The sequence below is a fragment of the Crassostrea angulata genome, chromosome 10, assembly GCF_025612915.1.
Source record: "Crassostrea angulata isolate pt1a10 chromosome 10, ASM2561291v2, whole genome shotgun sequence".
Classification (NCBI taxonomy): Eukaryota; Metazoa; Mollusca; class Bivalvia; order Ostreida; family Ostreidae; genus Magallana; species Magallana angulata.
Window position 1 is genome coordinate 14,636,245 of NC_069120.1, and position 17,787 is coordinate 14,654,031.

At 32.3% G+C, this 17,787-nt stretch overlaps 2 protein-coding genes across 4 annotated transcripts; one reads left to right on the forward strand and one right to left on the reverse strand.

The window, feature by feature from the left end:
* The first annotated feature begins 1,420 nt into the window (after positions 1–1,420).
* LOC128167282 (uncharacterized) lies at positions 1,421–17,662 on the forward strand. 3 transcript variants are annotated; one of them, XM_052832898.1, is made up of 8 exons: positions 1,421–1,893; positions 15,570–15,662; positions 15,884–16,062; positions 16,168–16,218; positions 16,465–16,584; positions 16,680–16,764; positions 16,879–16,991; positions 17,087–17,662. In XM_052832898.1, the coding sequence occupies exons 1-8, from the start codon at positions 1,848–1,850 to the stop codon at positions 17,435–17,437; spliced, it is 1,038 nt and encodes a 345-aa protein (XP_052688858.1). In that variant the 5' UTR covers positions 1,421–1,847; the 3' UTR covers positions 17,438–17,662. The 3 variants fall into 3 exon arrangements, with proteins under 3 accessions (XP_052688858.1, XP_052688859.1, XP_052688857.1); XM_052832899.1 differs by lacking the exon at positions 1,421–1,893 and adding an exon at positions 14,510–14,658; XM_052832897.1 differs by lacking the exon at positions 1,421–1,893 and adding an exon at positions 15,277–15,404.
* On the reverse strand, positions 4,695–11,957 carry LOC128167280 (protocadherin Fat 3-like). Its single transcript, XM_052832896.1, has 12 exons — positions 11,657–11,957; positions 11,005–11,087; positions 9,446–9,493; positions 8,279–8,481; positions 7,775–7,831; positions 7,564–7,644; positions 6,638–6,745; positions 6,404–6,535; positions 6,131–6,271; positions 5,939–6,023; positions 5,736–5,833; positions 4,695–5,523 (listed from the first exon to the last, which is right to left on the reverse strand). The coding sequence occupies exons 2-12, from the start codon at positions 11,072–11,074 to the stop codon at positions 4,918–4,920; spliced, it is 1,629 nt and encodes a 542-aa protein (XP_052688856.1). The 5' UTR covers positions 11,075–11,087; positions 11,657–11,957; the 3' UTR covers positions 4,695–4,917.
* Positions 17,663–17,787: the final 125 nt, after the last annotated feature.

Genomic DNA, 17,787 nt, shown 5'->3' on the forward strand with positions numbered 1-17,787 from the left:
TTAGTACGCTTCCGCGACTATAAAGTGCCAAAAACTTTGTAGAGAAAAATCACTTTAATTAAGGAGTAAATATATAACAATGTTTACATTGAAAAAAGTAATGATACGATACCTGCATTTTATTTTTTTCTATCCTTTTTTGGAAAATTGAAATTATATACATTTACAAAATTGAAAATAGCGTGTTTGTTATTGGTAATAAAACATTAACACAATTACTTGTTACCCTTTTTTTTGTTAATATCAAGTTTGATACTTAATTATGCTGTAAAAATTACACGTAGTTGGGCATGTTCTCTTATTACTGTATGATGCATTCCTAGAGTATGTTTGTACAATGAAAAATAATCTCAGTTACAAGTACCAATAAGATCGAATATTGAATTTTTGAAATGTAAAACATATACATATCTTTGAATTCACCGTCAAGAGAGTCCAATGATATTGCCTTTACAAGAAGCATTATTATCGTTTAATGTAAATTCCCTCACACGTTGCCCAGCTTCCTTTAAATAAAAACTTAAATGTGTGCCCAAGTTTGTATAAACACCTGTATTATGCAATACACACAGAGCCCTATAGGTTTAATAACAGTTCAACTAGACCACTTCAATTTCGCTGCCTGTATTATAGATTTTGTATCGTTACACTTGTTACAGATTCATTACGTCGTGATTCATTATAAAGGCTTTGTTTAAAATTCATTCACCAAACAATTTGTATGTAGATTTTTAAATCTATCTGACTTTAAATAGATTTTTGTTATTATTGATTGTATATTAACTTTGTCGAACAATTAACTTTGACTTTAGAAATTATGATCCTTAGCTTCATCTCTGAAACCGTTAAGGTACAATGGCCCACTGACAAGAGAAATAACTCTAGCAAATGAGATTTACAGGGTTACTGTATCACCATTTAACGTTTCAAGTATCTCAAAAAAGTAATTTCTACCCTTTTTTTCCTATGAAAGAAGATGTTTTATTAATTCATTTTTTCACCTTGTGAAGTGGTTACGGTGTCACCGATGACTGATTATAATTATTATCACCAATAAGGAATCTTTCTGTTCATTTTTATAGATGATTTCCCGTGAGTTCCATGATTTGAAAAGCGTTTAGTTACTTTTCTTACACAACAGTGAAATACATTTAAATTTAGTGTTTTGGAAACAAATCACTATTCATAAACGTTCAATATACTTTTTTTTTTCAATTTAGTGTATCACCACATTTAGCTGCCTCGATCAATATCCTTACTAAACGCATATCATTTGTCTCTGTGTTCGCAACCTCCAAAGCAATAAAATGATTTGACAATGAACACATATAAAAAAGATTCTGTCAATCCCCATTTCCTTTTTTCAATGGCTCGCGGACAGCCACGTAGAGATGATAATTGTGTTCATCATTTGTGTTGCAATCAATGCCCAGTACGTCTGTCTTCCTGTATAATAGAAATAAAGTACTGACACAGATCACATAGTGATATTCCTGGAATGATTAAGTTTTTTGTAAGGAAAAATCTGAGACTGAGAATTAATGATTTATTTGGGATATCTATTCAACTGGAAACCATTTTAATATCCATATATTGACGTTTGCCTCGAACCTTTGGTACGCCTTTTCAGACCGTTGTTTGACTTCAGACTTTTTAATGAAGAGAAGGACTAGAATCGATAAACAATATTTTAACAGAGAGGTTAATTATAAGCTACACAATATATGCACATATGTACACATCTCTTCTAAGTGAAATGGAATCTTTTGTCGCTCATTCTCACCAGCACTGAGATCGAAGCAGATGCTGCTAAAGTCAGTGTGCATTCATATCAACAAAAATGAAACATGAACTATTATTCAAGTGTTGGAATGATAATTCTTTTGCAATATGGTAAGTAGTCACTTTGACTTCCTTTTAATGAAATCATTATCAAATGTAGATGATTTAGGGAAAAAAACATTTCGTGGTACTACTGTTTTGTAATCATTTAGCGTACACTGTTGATGAATTTTTAGCAGTTATGACCTCATGGTAATGAAACTATCTTGGACTTAAAGTTAGAATTTCGTTTTTGGCATTCAAGTTGTTTAAGCGAGCAAACAACAATCAAAATGCTGTTTAAGGTTATTTTTCATATCTTGTTTAACTTGTATACATTTAAGTCTCAAAAAATGGTGCATTAATATTTGAAAGTTTTAATGAACTTTTTACTTTGGTCTAAGATCTTTCATGATCTTGAAGTCATCTTGTGTATGTAATGAAAAATATCTTTCCTACACAAATTAGGCATTTGAATCCATAGAGTGTGTATCAAATGCATTCTTTCTATTCTGTTGCTTTAAATATAATTTTTCATACATAAAATACATTTGTAAATGGGATCTACAGAAAATACGCTTAAATGGTATTAAGTTACGGTATATTTAGATCTTTAATTGTTAAAAAGAATTGGTTTCTTTATCATGGAGGCTTTGTGGTCAATACTCGGACGGTATATTCATGCCAAATTTACTCAAAAGAAAATGTTAGGTCCCTGAACATTTTTTTTTCTAAACAAATCTATGTCGATTCATATCGTATAAAATTGTTACAGTGGAAGTTTTATCTATAAACATGTCATCAATGTCACGTTAAAAGCCTTAACTTAAAGTGTTTATTGTTAAAATAAGTTAAATACACTCTCAAAGTTAAAATAAAATCAGTAATGTAGTTACAATGGTCACTATAGATTGAAACTCATCTGGCATAGCCACCAGGCCCTCGGATCATGTCGCAGATGAGGGCCTTAACCCAGTAATTGTAAATCTATTAATGTTTATTGTAATCTTAGTTCATAATTAACAGTAGTATAAATAAATAATCATTCTGTTAAATAATTATTTTAACTCCACGCAATGTTATTTGAAATTCATCAAAGTCAAAGTCTTCATTATCTTGAGGTAAAAAATTCACATGTGCCTTTGACCTCGTAGCACTGTTATTTATTCCATATTTACCATCCTTTGTTTGTCATAAATAGAATTAATAGGACAAGGCTGATTTAAATCAATTTTAGGTTTAAAGGTGTTAAATCATTTAAACATTGAAAGAAAAATAGTTTACTTTCGTTTTCCATTACTTTTGACTAACAAGGTTGAGCAAAAAGGAATACTGTCGTGCTCAGTTTTAAGGACTACAAAGGCCTGGAATTTTTTAATTAATATATGTTACATTAAAGATTTTTAATTCATAAATCAATAAACGGCAATTTGTAATGCTTTAACTTTTCGTATCAATTACTCATTGCAAAATTTTAAAAAGGTTCTGCTGTTCAACTTTAACCTTTTAGAAATTCAATTCTAAATGGCGAGGCGTAAGTTAGTATGAGGACGAAACACATGTAGATCCACGAATTGTAAAGTGTAAGGAGCTGACCAAAAACACGACAACAAAAATGTTTAAAAATTTACGATTGATTGATTTGTGTTCATTGTTTACATATACGACCCATTAGAAATGATACACATATATGAAGACACGGCATCGCCAGTAAAGACATTCATGTCTAATCCATTAAACAGTTCGGGGATCTATATCGTGACAGCACATACTGCGACATGGGACCTTAGGGTCACTTTAGCACGATCCGCCATTTTCTTTCTAAAAGCCGAGTGCCTTGCAAATTGCTTCCTGTGTTTGCCATTAACCCCCCTAGTATGCACACGAAGGAGCAAGCAGGCTTTTAACGACACCGCATTACGAAGCAGATACTGAACATGTTCACAGGAAAGCTATAAAATTTACATCAAACTATGAACAGTTTTATTGTGACATTGATATTAAGACATGTATGAAAAGCAATGCGACAAGAAATCAATAAGGTCCCAGGTGATACTAACATCAGCTGAGGTGATGAGCGATTGATCTCTAAGAAACACGTTTTTGAACATGCAGATAATGTTTGTGCGATTTAAAATAAGCTGTCAGTAATTGTCTGCCGAACTGAGGAGCAACATAAAATGATACTTGATAGTGTCATAAAATACAAAATAAAAATAGGGTAACTTTTCAACTGAAAGAGATTCACAGTTTTGTAATCAACATTTAAAGAAAGAATCTTGAACCTTCATGAACGTATGTACATTGATGACATTTCTTAGAAATCATTCAAGGTCATTTGTCTGAACTTTGGAGCTGAGCTAACGAGGTGCAAGATATTCTACTTTTACATACTTGAAGATAATTAAGAAATGCAAGATATTTAAAAATGAAGCACGTTTATACACATCGCGCTTTTAAGCTTCGGTTTTATTCCGTCGACGATTAGATGCATAATGGTTTAGCCATATCTGTTTTTCAGTATGTCAACATTTCAATATTTGGTAGTCATCTTATATTCGTTATTAAATGTACCGAATTTATACATAATGTCTTCCTATGTTTATGGCAAAAACGTGTTCCATCTGGATCATACTATAAATTCTAGCATTCATCCCAGATAGAGACTGGGCTTGGTATGAAAGAATATTATAATACTGAGCATGTCCCAACACTGTTGTTAACGTTAAAACTTAAATTCAGGGGCATGTGGGATTAACAAATACGGGATATAATATCAGAGGTAAAGTAATGAGCCAATAGAAATAGTAGAGATAGAACAGTATTACCATAATATTGTTAATCTTTTATGATTTAAGGAAGAGACGAATCGGTTGACATAAAAAGACACGCTTTATTCCACATTCACAACACACTTTACTCTACATTTATTTGTTCATTTTACATGTCTACGAATAGGAAAAATTAAAAATAACTTTTTTGCAAAAAGAAAAGCTCTGCAATGTTTCCTGATAAAAAAAAAAAGCCACCTTAATGTATCACAGTCTACTTATGGCACTTGTCTAATATCGTCACAATAGTCGAATCAAAACAACACTACTCAAGATAGCCATTTTGGACAGTGATCCAGTACTTAGGATCCAGTCTTTGTTCTTTGATACTTCGCGTAGATCTTTTAATTTTAGATTTTGTGCCCTGCCTGAAGAAGTCAATATCGGCCTCCATATCATATTTTCTAGTCCCATCAAATATCTCTTGCTCCTTCTTCCTTCGTTTTCTCGAACGTTTTTTGAATTCGTCGGTTCCTATCATCATGTCCGCAGTCGTTATTGGTGGCAACGCGTTACCCTTGCCTTCAGATGACGTCATAAACATGGCGTACGATTGTAACAGCTCCTGTCTACTATTGCTGAGTTCCTTCTCGTTTTGAAGGGCATCGCGAGACGTGGACTGACTGGAACTTACGTCGCCAGGTTTTACCATCTTCTCTCTTTGTCTTTTGCAATATATCACTAGCGCCAAAACCAGGGCGCCAATTATAATGACAGCAACGATGGCAACAACGATGACGATTATCGTCATATTGTCGTCTGTCTCCTTCACCACTGACCTTCCCACGTTAGGCTGACTCCCTGATGAAGAGTTCGTTTTAACCAGCATGTTGGCAAGAGCAAATCTTTGAAGGGCGGAGATTTCTGTCACCTGTAAAGAATTGTACATCATCTATACAGTTAATCAACTAAATATATATACTACGTGTGGATTCGTCGTTTTGAACATAAGTTTTTCAAATCAACTTATCTATTTGATAGTATATATTCTGGTATATTATGTTTACCAATAGTTAGATACATGAATATTGATTTTTGAGAATGATTTTAAAAATGGTTGATAAAGGATGTTATTTTGAGTACCTTGACGATCAAAGCTACTGTTGACAAAACCGGAGAAAGTGCAGATATGATGCCAGTGTTTGGGTCAATCCTGAACGCACTGTGATACCCAGCAGAGTCTAAAATATAAGTATCACTCAATTCAATATTAGACCATTAATTTCCATCACTAGAATCATTGTGTCATACTTTATATCAGTTCTAATTTACGATTTCCAGTTTACCATTAAGAAGACTGTATTGTACAGCATGTTGTTTGTCCTGGTCAACAGCTTTTAGAGCTGCAGGTGTAACATTAGTCAGGGCACCCTATACGAAAATAAAAACGGATCTCAGAACATTATTATATACTGATTAAATCTTTAGTCTTTACTCACAAAAGTAATTGATTGGGTCATATTATTGAGCGTTTGTACCCTAAAGCCGTCTGGGACGATTGTCGTATAACTCGGAGTACATCCACTGTCACAGTTGGGAATGATAAAGGCAGGTGGAAGGTCGTCTTCGTTGATTATCGTAAAGTTAAAGAGAGCATCATCTCTCCGTCCCCCATGGTCCTGAAATTACACAGCTCCATTTTATACATGTAACACAACAGACTTTTTCAAAACAAGATCAACGGACGATAGCACATGCTTTTTCCTTCTTTATGTCGTAATGTTCGTTCTGATTTTCTAAACTATAATTACCTGGACAGTTACGCGGATGAGGAACGTCGGTATCTTCCCACTTGCGACTATGGCATCGTAGTCTACGACCTTTTGGAGCATGATATCGGGACTTGTTCCAGTTTTCATGACAAAATACGGAGTACCGTCAAACTGTTAAACAATGTGTAAAATCTTTATTTATCAGAAAGGTCTTTGCATATCAATTTTTCTTTTATAAAAATTACAATTCAGTTTATTATCAACAAAGCTTACTTCCTCAAGGTCTTTGGATATGGTGTATGTTAGTGAATTATCAGCCTCATCTATGTCCCTGTCTGTGACGTCACTTATTGTGTACACCAAAGAGCCCACGGCTGTACTCTGTTCAGATAGTAGCAATAAACATGCATTTTGTCACACGAGTATTGTGTACATTATCTATGACCCGGCATTGAACTTAAATGTTTGACAATTATAGAATATTCCACTGTTGTTTTGATCTCGGCCCTGGTATAAGCTCAAACAGTTAGTTCAAGCACGAAGACTTATCTCAACCTTTTGGGAGATGAAGTCCTTAGTGTCTGATGCTGCGTTACCTCGTCCAACACACAATAATCAGGACTGATACACTACTAGATATATGCTATCATAAAAAGGCTGGACAGTCTTGGCCAATTTTATACTGTAATATTTATATCCACCAAGTATGGTTCCCTCTTATTCTTAAGGAAATTTATTGCAATTCACATAGCGCGAGTTATGTATTTTTGTGCAATTCTTTCCCGGCATGAATCACCAAAGAAAGCATTTCATTGCATGGTTTACCTCCTTGAGAAGAATAACTTTGTATAAAGACACAGATCAAAATTTAAAGCTAATGTATATGGACATTGTCTTTATTGACTAATAGTTTATGGCCAAAACAAAGTCATATCTTATATTCTAAAGTACATCTGATTGGTAATTTGTTGACCATCCAGCCAACTCAATTTTTATTCTTGATACCAGTGTTCTGACGAAAAAAATTGAAAACATTTCCACATTCAGATTGATTTTTGAACCGCATTTTTATGTCGACGCGAAGGGAAAGTGTGCAGTCTTTAAAATGCAGTTTCCAAAATAATTCAAGTGTAAAATTTAAATTTATTGCCAAATTTATATGAGATCTTTTTTTTATTATGAAATTATTGTATTTGTACCTCGTTCACATTTATATGATAGTAGTTTTTTCCAAACTCGGGTGGAAATTCGTTCACAGACTCCACAATAACTATCATGTCCTGAAATTGATAAGAATTTGGATTATTTTAAAATGTACAGTATCAGATTTCTATTCAACCTGGTATGTTTATGTTCACGATTGCTATGTTATATGTTGGAGGATTAAGTTAAAATATATTGTGGTCTTACCGTAACGGTAGATGTCGCACCGCAAGATATTCTTAGTTTCACATTAGTGACAACCAACTGTAGATTGAAAAGACAAATATTACAAATCATGACAAATATACTTAAAGATCAGACTTGCGTGTTTATTAGACTCAGAAACATACATGCTGAAATTTTACGAAAGCATGTAAGTGTATTTGACCTGCGATTGAATTCAAAACTGTGAGTTTTGAATTATTTACCATTATCTTCCATTATCTTAAATTTTTAAATATCTTTATATGTAAATCATTAATAAATGTTACGATCTAAATCATCAACCACGGTATCTAATTACACCCGAAATGTAGCAGTACATTTATGCCGTTTAAAACCCATTTACTTATTAACAGAAATTGTTTCATATATAACATACAGAAATGAATCGTACAATAAATTCCTATTTTTAATCGAGAAGTACCTACTCCTAACTTTTGTATAACTGAGAAAAATCTCTTTTTTTTTCATTTATTTTTCATTACCTACCCCTATAAAGTCCAACAGGCTTTCTTTATCAATTGGTTTCGTGACAAATATTGATACAGAGACATTGTTTCTATTTGATAGAAAATATTCCTGTATTTTTGCTCGTATTTCAATAGACAGAGTACTCCATGGATGCCCAGATACTTCAATTATATTCCACGTGAATGTTTCTTCAATCGGGATTGAGTTGTTCAGTATACTACCTAAATATGAAAAAGCAAAATTCTTGCTTTAAACAGGCAAATCGTCAATAATTCTTTATATAAATAATGAAGTAAGTAAATTATAAAATTCAACATAAATATTGTTAAACTGATAACAAAATATACAATGTATAATTACACATCCAAAGAGTTCGGTGTTTAGTTCTTTCAATACTTGATTTTCCTTCAAAAGTTTTTTTTAGTGAATAATCAGATGTTTTACTAAAACATTAGTCTGAGGAAATGGTAGTTACACGTACATTCTTTAAAACAGAGTTTTGTCATAAAATATTGATGTAAATCATTATAATTTAAAACATTCAAAATCATCATGTTTGTTAAGATTATGTAAAACTAGTATGGAATCTAGTAAGACGAACCTTTCCGAACCTATATACAGTCTAATATAGAATGACATGTTTCAACGACACGAACATTCGAACGGGCCAACACATGTCCCGGTAAATCGTTCAATAAAACCATAGATTAAATCAAGGTACTGAGAGTAAAGCTCTCTGGGCTAATAATTGTTCACATGATATTCATTCTGATTTCAATTTTTTCATTACTTTGATTGAAGTAATTTTATTCATGACTGATTTTTATTCGTTGTCATCCGATAATTGTAAACAAAGAGTTTGAAACAGAAGCATATTTTCTATTTTTAGGTGACAATATTTTTTTCTTGTTTTGGTATTTTTGAAGAACATGTTCTGTGAGAGATGAAAACACACCCTGTTTCTTCTAGTTTTTCCTTTCATTATAATTGCCTTTTTTCGGGAGGATGAGGGCCACTATTGATTTTATAAATTAGAATACGTCTATCCAGAAACAAAGAACAAAGAGTTTTAAGGAATTTAAGACATCATAATTATACCGGTAGTTACAACAATATTTTGTTTATACTTTCCTGGGTAGAATTAACTGAATTAATACACAATACAAAGAAGAAAAGGTTACTCACCAGAGGCATCTTCTTTTATTGTTACAAAATTAGGCACATCACATGCTCCTGAATTTGAAGAGAACACGTCATTTGTAATTGTTTTTATTGCCTTGTCTGAATATCTGTATGAAATGTTGATGTAAAACCTAGTTTTATCTGCCTTCAAGAATAAGGTTTTTTAAGGTTAGTGTCTCCTCAGTCTGCTAATGTTTTCATTTTATCTAGTAAAAATGCTTCTCACAAGAAAAAAATTCCTCAAACTGTATTTATGTATAAAAAATACTCATTATTTTCGGTTTAAGAAAATGCTATAATGTTTAGCCGGGCACATAGCGTAAGCAATAGCAAGCCTATAGTACGGTGCATGAACGTAGAATATATAGCATCTCATTTGGTCATTTTAATTTTACATCTGATACATTTAAACATCACACGATACTCTTCTTTCTTCTTTTCCATGATATTCTAAATAGTTTGAGTTTGCAATGTTAAGTTGCTAAGCGACGGAATACATTTTTATACTGGTAACTTCTATCATCCCGTTGTCAAGCTGAGAGTACAATGTCAAATTGTTGTGGAAGTTGTTTTAAGAGCGAAACAATTCAACATTTAAATCTAAGTTAGGGTGTTAAATATCCCACGATTTATTAAATTTACGATATCAATATAAATATTATAAACATGCCTATAAAAAACTCAGTTAAATCATGAATAATGAAACAGTGTGTTTATTTAGTCTTTAAAAATGCCATGTCATGAAAACGTTTTCCATACACATCAAATGAGCACGGATACCTGTACTTTAAGTACTTCGATTTTTTAAAATCTATTCATTTATAATTATTATATTTTGTATTATTTCCGCTAGTGGGAGAAAAGAAAATTAGGATGGTTACGTGGATGTTACATGTATTATAAAGTTATGATAGCATGATTGTCCAGCTACATTGTAATTGAAAAAAAAACACCAGTACTTTGTGTAAAATTTAAGCAGACGGAGGGGGGGGGGGTGGGGGGGTGGGGGTGTTGAATCCATGAACTAGTAAGATGAGATGATATCACTCTTTTACCCCTAAGCCGTAAATGGTCACATTTTTAATAGACCTAAATTTTAATTTATTTTGATATTATTCAATGAAGTGCTAGAACTCTCGATCTTTCGCAAAAAGGGAAACATTCTTCTCCAAATGGTTACTTATTGGCAAAGATAAAATCAACGCATGACATAATACAAAAATCAAAAGCTGTTATAACCTCTCTAGTTATAGTCGATTTTTGTACATTGACAGTTATTAAAGTGAATTTGATTATGATTTAATGCATAATCACCCAGCAATATGTTCTACTCGTAAATCCTTTCTTTTTTGTCTTTCAAGGATAAGTTTATAATTGTTTCGTCTTTCCTATGAGAAATTCAATTGCTCAAAAACTAAACATTGCCAACTACAAATAAAAATACCCCTGCAAAACATAAGAATGATACTGAACGTTTACACTTTTTTGCTTTAAAATCAATCAGAATTGTTTTGTTTTTTTTGTGAATGTATATCAAGCTTGTTCTTACACTAAACAATTACCTTCAGCATGAGATATTAAAAGCGCAAAACATAGCAGGAAACATCCCTTTGATATGCCCAGATTTCTCATGGTTTTTAGTTTTCTGAAGCAAATAAAAAACAAAAACAAAGTCATGGTTAATGTTGGGCATGTTATAATGTAACACAGGATAATAATGAATTCACTTTGCAATGCATTCGTGTTTATGCATCATTCATTTGATGATTTGTATATTCGTGTCTGTGTCAAATAGTCCAACCCTGTGGATTAAAATTCAAAATTAAAATGGATATAGCGATATGTGGATATGTAAACATATATAATGTTCGCGGTCATAAATAATAAGATAGGGGATATCCACTTAAGTTATCGATTGTCAGATTGGATAGATAAGACGAATGAAGAAAGAAATTATATATTTAGAGATATTAATATATATAAAGGGTTTATAAATTCAGTGACATTTTTACAGTCTCACTTGCCAAATAAATGAAATTATCAGAAACAGTAAATTAAGCTGATCGAATAAGCATCATAAAACTCGATCAGACATGTCCGTTATTGAAGGCTGTAACATTACAGAAAATTTGTAATAAAACATCATCTGTTACAGAAGTCGTTCAATACTAACATTTTTTCTCTTGCTATATACAGCTTGTTTACATAACTTACATTTATTTCTTATGACAGATGATCCCTATATGTTGAAATGGCGATGTCTCCATAGTGGTGAAACATTATCCAAAAACGCACCCAGTTCTCTACTGTTGTCCTTCTTCACGAAAAGTACAAACAAGAAAACACGAAAAATATTACTAAATTACCAAAAGATATGTATTTTTTCCAGACTACAAGTGTTGTCCATGGTAACAGGCCCGTTTTTCTATTTCCGTGATATCCGTATTTTGTCGTTAGCGCGACCCATCGGGTGGTGTGTTTCGTTCGTCAGGTAGCCTGATAAGCTACTACTTCGGAGAGGAAAGTTTGATAAGGAATAGGTAAACTGGGTGTGAGCTGATAAGGCCCTCTCTTACAATATGCATAGGGCCTATTTTAATTCATCACTAATGTAAGGTATACTTAATCTCCAATACAAGAAAAGCATTTGTACACCAGACTACAATTTATTCAGAACTCTGGCAAACGATTTGTTTGACTTGCGATTTTGATATTGTCAACCAAGTTATTCCGAAATTTTAGTTTACCAAGCACCCATCTCCTAGGATTTGTGGACTACATAAAATTAGTTACACACAATGTACAGCATGCAAATTCTTCTCTAAAATAAAAAAAAGTTTTCTTTTTCCAAGAAACTGAAGCCATTTATAATCGAGGTTATGATTGTTTACATCTCTGTTTCATAATAAAATGTGTAATCAATATTTAAAATTGACGACCAAAGAATTCAACATTTTGAAAAATCAATAGCGTCATAATTATCCAGAATTAAATTTTAACGGGGAAAGATAACACTATCTGCATAATTCAAGAAAAACAAAGGTCCCTAAATCATGACCCAATCCTCGAATTGATTTTCCTGAACACGGTTATAACTTGAAGCAAGGAATATTATGTTGTTCTTCGCGATAGCATTTTAATGTTTACATTGTTGATCAAATAATAATAAAACGTTGCCGAGACCGCCGTGAGAAGAATGTAACGTTTAAAGATTACTTATTTTTGACAAGCGCTGATTTACCTGTGCTGTACGAAAGACATGAGGGCTTTCTTGATAATTGATTTTGCAAAGGAGTGCATATCTTTGTCAAAGAATGTCACCGAAACTGTCACATTGTTATTTTCAGGCCTGAGTTATTATTGATTAACCTGCCTAACTGTTTGATTTATACAGCTATTTTGTTTGATATGCGTAAGTTGAAGTGCACATATGAAACATTTTTAATTATAAGGGGAAAAATACCGGCGTTATAAGTAGGTAAAAAAAAAAGCTTTATAATATAAAATTACGCTAACTGACCCTCTAGTACTGAATAAATCTATTTTTTGGGGGGTATTTACACATATATAATGAATAAATATTCTTGTTCAACCCATTGCTTTTCCTTGTTATTGTTAAAGGTGATTTATTTTTGAAAATGAAATACTATATTTACATGGACAGTAACTGGCCATGACCGTCGAGCCGTCTTAAAGAAAGTTCAAATGGACTGATACCAAACGTTAACTGTTTTGGGATTCCAGCTCCGGTTAATTCAAATTGTAGTTACATTAGGTTTTTAATAGTGGGTCATAAACAGTAACACAATTTTTATTCCAAAATTTTACCTGAAGCTCTGAAGACAGTGGAACACTGACTTTACCTACCGAGTTAAAGAAAATGAATGACCGTAAAAACCCATGCAGTCCTCCCACGTTTTAGAGACGTGCTTTACCAGGAAAGCCCAGTAATATTCTAATTAAGTTAATAACTGTGTATTCATCGTGGTATTCTCACGTTGTTTCGCCGCCCAAATCTGATGCAACACCGGTTCTTGTTTTTTTTTTTTTTACATTGTTTTGTTAATTCTTTGCGTTCTAATATTCTTACGCAAAGATAACGTAATAAATGCGTGTCCACAGCGTGGTATTAAGTGAATTGTAAATAAATTTTAAATCACGATCAATTTTGTTATTTAAAAGAATCAAAAATATTTACAATGAAATGAAGTTTTTATGACATTTTTTGTTTATTTGATAACTGATGGTTTATTTTGTCCATACTATCCATATCTAATGAAATAATAATTTTGTGATAGTGATTTTTCAATAATTTACAATATATATCATCCATTTTGTTAAAGCTTGTAAGACCATTAGTAACTTAATTAACAAAAAAAATGTTCAGAAAACAATTAAGTTTTCTAAAAAAAAATTCTTTATTTTTTGTATTGATTATCTGCTACACACTTCGCCATGTGTATCAACTTCTGATGACGAACTCCTCTTATCACCGCTTAAATTGTCTTGTTTAAGGCGTCACCATCAATAGTTTCGAGCATACATCATCCTTACACTCGCAGACCCGTCACCTATGACGTCATGTAATTGCTTTCTACACAAAGGAGTGATGATCAACAGAATTTCAGCGCACTCAGCTTTGCCATTTATCTCTTTTACATTAATTTTATATTTTTTTCCCATAATATTTATTTTATTCATTTTAAATATTGATTGGTTTTTATAAGTGATGATGCAGGCACCTATGACATAATCATATACAGTCATAAATGTGTGTCAAGAACACTTTGTTTAACATTCTGACGACTTGTGGTAATCAATAATGATGATTTTGTATGATCTACGATATCATAAATACTAAATTGATAATGCAGTACAGACACATAATCATAACAAACAGGTAAAAATCAATAGATATTTTGCTCTGAATTTGTCTCATATTTGTAAATTAAGTTCGAACGAGTTATAAAATGAGTTCCCAATTCTTCAGTCTTGCACGATCACTTAAAACCTGTGTGTTCAATGGCCTAAAGTAAACAGAGAAATTGATTCCCTTTTTATTAAATACCAAAAGTTCTTCAGCTCCTGTGGCTGAGCGATAAAACCATTGAATAACGTCCCACTTCCTGCCGGCTTTGCCAAAGACCCAATGTCATTCTTTGGACCATGCTTATTTGGATGATATCAAATGCGGTTCCTTCTCGCTGTCATATCAAGTAAGACATAAGATAGAAAAACAGAAAATTATATGCAGTATAATTTTATTTGTAATTCTAAAACTTCATAAAGTTGATTTTCAATTTATGTCGGATAGATAATCTCTCTGAATTGATCTGCTTTCTGAAACTGAAAAAACAACTTTTTTATTTTGATCATTTTTTCATTGGTAGTGATGTTGTATCTAAAGGAACAATGAACATAATTCCCTCTACATAAAAGGAAATGGCATTTAATTTTAATACAGTATTCCAACAACACAGTACATTGATATTTTAACAGTACTGTTTTAATTTGATCTTGCCAAATTATAACTAAGATCTGTCGCACATTCACCTCAAATTTTTAACAAAGTTATATAAAACTCCCAGTGTTAAAAAAAAGATGAATAGTGAAAAACGTGTTTAACAAAAAGGTAAAGTTAAATGAACATATCTTACTGAAAAGCAGCCAAACAAAGTTTGTAAGAAACTTCACATTCTCCGATAACGTTAAAGAATTGCATGTACAGAAGGAAAAAGAAAGCCAGTTGGTTTGTAAACTTTTGATAAAATTTATCAGTTACAAAACCAACAAGATAAACAGACCCTACATTAACGGATTTAACTTATATGAGATTTGGAAAGTTTGCAATCAAAGATTTTCTATAAATCATTGATCAACTGTTAAACAAAGTCATCACAGCTTGCGAGTATGAGGAGCAATGTTCCGGTCGGAATTATTTTAATTGGCTTTTATTGGTTTGGTAATTGTTGTCTAACAAATTTACTTTTATCATAATATAGTATCGGGTTTCATAACACTCGATATTACTTCTTGGTTTTTTTTCAATTCTTAAACCTTTGGGTCATTTAAGAATAAAAATTATGATTACAAGAGTTGATTTGATTAAGTAACTTTTGTATTGTAGTGCTCACTCAGTCCATAGCAGACCCTAAGGACTGTAGTTCCTTCATCCAGCATCTTCCAAAAAACATCACCATTAGAGAATCATCGCCCCTAAGTAAGACAGTTTTGTATCAGGTTCAAGAAGAAGGAAAAATCCCAATTTCAAAGATTTATGCATTTTGATTAATATTCACTAGTGTTTGACCAAAGAGAGGTAGACAATAACCACATAAGCAATATTCTTTTTAGTTTTGCCTTATTGTTGTGCTCTTCTTGCATGGGTCAATGCCAATGCTAATTTATTTATAATGATGTATCATCTAATATTTTTTGCAGATATATCTATTATTGAGATCCGTTTAAACGCTACAGCTGCCCCTTCATTTATCAACAACATTTACTACCATATTCATCCCGACTGCCTATCGAACCATTTTAAATCTGTTCAAGAGGGCAATAAATGGTCACTATTTCTACAGAAAGCCATCGACGTTGAATATATCTATCTTGTAGAGGTCAGTCACCATCGACATAAGTTCAGCGAAAACTTTAAGAATTAAATCAATCAGAAATTAAAATATGTAAATGCAATTAAACCAGCCTTTAGTTTTGTTTTTCAGAATAAATTTGTGTTGAAGGACTTCCAAATAGAAATCAAATGTGGATTTCGTGTAAGTAAGCTTTCTCAAACAGTTCGTTCAAAACACCTAAAAATTATTATTTTATTAACAGAAATACATGTAGTTGGTCAGAATTGTTCATTCTGAAAGATAATGACAAGTGAGCGAAAGCGGTGTGGCTTTCCTTTTTATTTTCTAATTTTTTTTTAAACAAAAATTTTGTGTGTTTTAAAATTGACATTTACAAAGTTTACCGTCACAAGTTAAAAAACCAAATGTATGATTTTGTTATTGCAGAATAGCATTGTGAATGGTACAGTTATTGACGAGGATGATAATGGACCCATCTTTGCCAACACAAAGTCGACAAACTGTACAATATCAGGGTATAGTGCGAACTCCTACAGAGAATACACGGTAAGAAATTCCAATGATAATATAGACTCCTCTTAAGTGAAAGAATAAAGCTGTAGATTTACCATTCTGTTCTTTTTCTTCTCTTGTTTCCAAAGGGTCAGTTAGAAACCAGCCCGGGTGGAATCGAGGCTGCTGATGGCGATGTTACCGGAAATAACGTCACGTACTCATTCCTCTACGGTACGCTATGATAACCGCTTATTATTTTCCAAAAGAGTCCATTGAGCAAATAGATCGTTAAGTGCTCTTGAATTTCATTAAGTTAAGAAAATTATTACTGTTACTTGTTTTCAGGAGAACCGTTTGGATTTAAAGACTATTTCATCATTAATCCTCAGCATGGACATGTTAATAAGACAAGGGAAATAACTGAGGAAGATCCACACAATTTTATGATGATAATACAGGTATTATGGGATTATCTCTTTATTCAAATTTTAAACCATCTCAAAAATAATTAATTTATTGTTTAATCGTTACGCCATAATCTTTTTTATTTCAGGCTACAGAAAATTCAACTTTGGGTAGAACTAAAATTGCAGTGCTAGAAGTGGGTGTTTACGAAAACATACCAGTAGTCTCTTCACAAGTGGAGGCAAACCAGGCTGTTCTGCTCGTCCTACAGGTTCTCAGTGGTATCATCATAATGGTTTTCACTTTTGCGTTCGCTTATATTGTGCATCATCGAATCAAAAAACATGTTGTGAGTCCGAAAATCCCAGACAGTGTGAACACTAGCAAGTTTGACAGTATGGAGGCTGTGACTGAAGATTCCTTTATCCTGGAAAATACCATTGTGCTAACAGAGAGCAATCAAATTAACGGGGGGACTATTAAAGACTCGAAAGAGTGATCAGGGAGAGTTAAACAATATAAACAACATGTTATTATTTGCAAGATGTTTTAATTCACATCGCCTTTGTATATTATTCATTATTTTGTATTTTATGTGCTTTTATTAATCTACAACAGTTGCTTTAAAAAAAAATAATCGATTTCAAATGCATTTATCGATTCACAAGTTAAAATGTGGTTATAATGTGGTTATCGATTTTATTAAAAATTTTCAATCAAGTTATTCATTGTTGTGTTAAAATAAGCGTTTAAGTTTGATGTGTTCATACACTTATTATTCAAGCAAAACATGAATAATATTAATTAATGATTTAATAATATATTAATGTATTCGTCAGTACGCCAGTG

Bases quoted from the DNA above. Each gene is read 5' to 3' on its own strand.
- LOC128167280 (XM_052832896.1), bottom strand. From the start codon at position 11,074: ATGAGAAATCTGGGCATATCAAAGGGATGTTTCCTGCTATGTTTTGCG. The intron at 7,832-8,278 runs GTAGGTAATGAA...TTCAATCTACAG, and splicing joins GCCTGTTGGACTTTATAGGG to TTGGTTGTCACTAATGTGAA. The intron at 6,272-6,403 runs GTAATTATAGTT...GTGTAATTTCAG, and splicing joins TCATCCGCGTAACTGTCCAG to GACCATGGGGGACGGAGAGA.
- LOC128167282 (XM_052832897.1), top strand. From the start codon at position 15,353: ATGAGGAGCAATGTTCCGGTCGGAATTATTTTAATTGGCTTTTATTGG. The intron at 15,663-15,883 runs GTAAGACAGTTT...TATTTTTTGCAG, and splicing joins TAGAGAATCATCGCCCCTAA to ATATATCTATTATTGAGATC. The intron at 16,219-16,464 runs GTAAGTAAGCTT...TTGTTATTGCAG, and splicing joins AAATCAAATGTGGATTTCGT to AATAGCATTGTGAATGGTAC.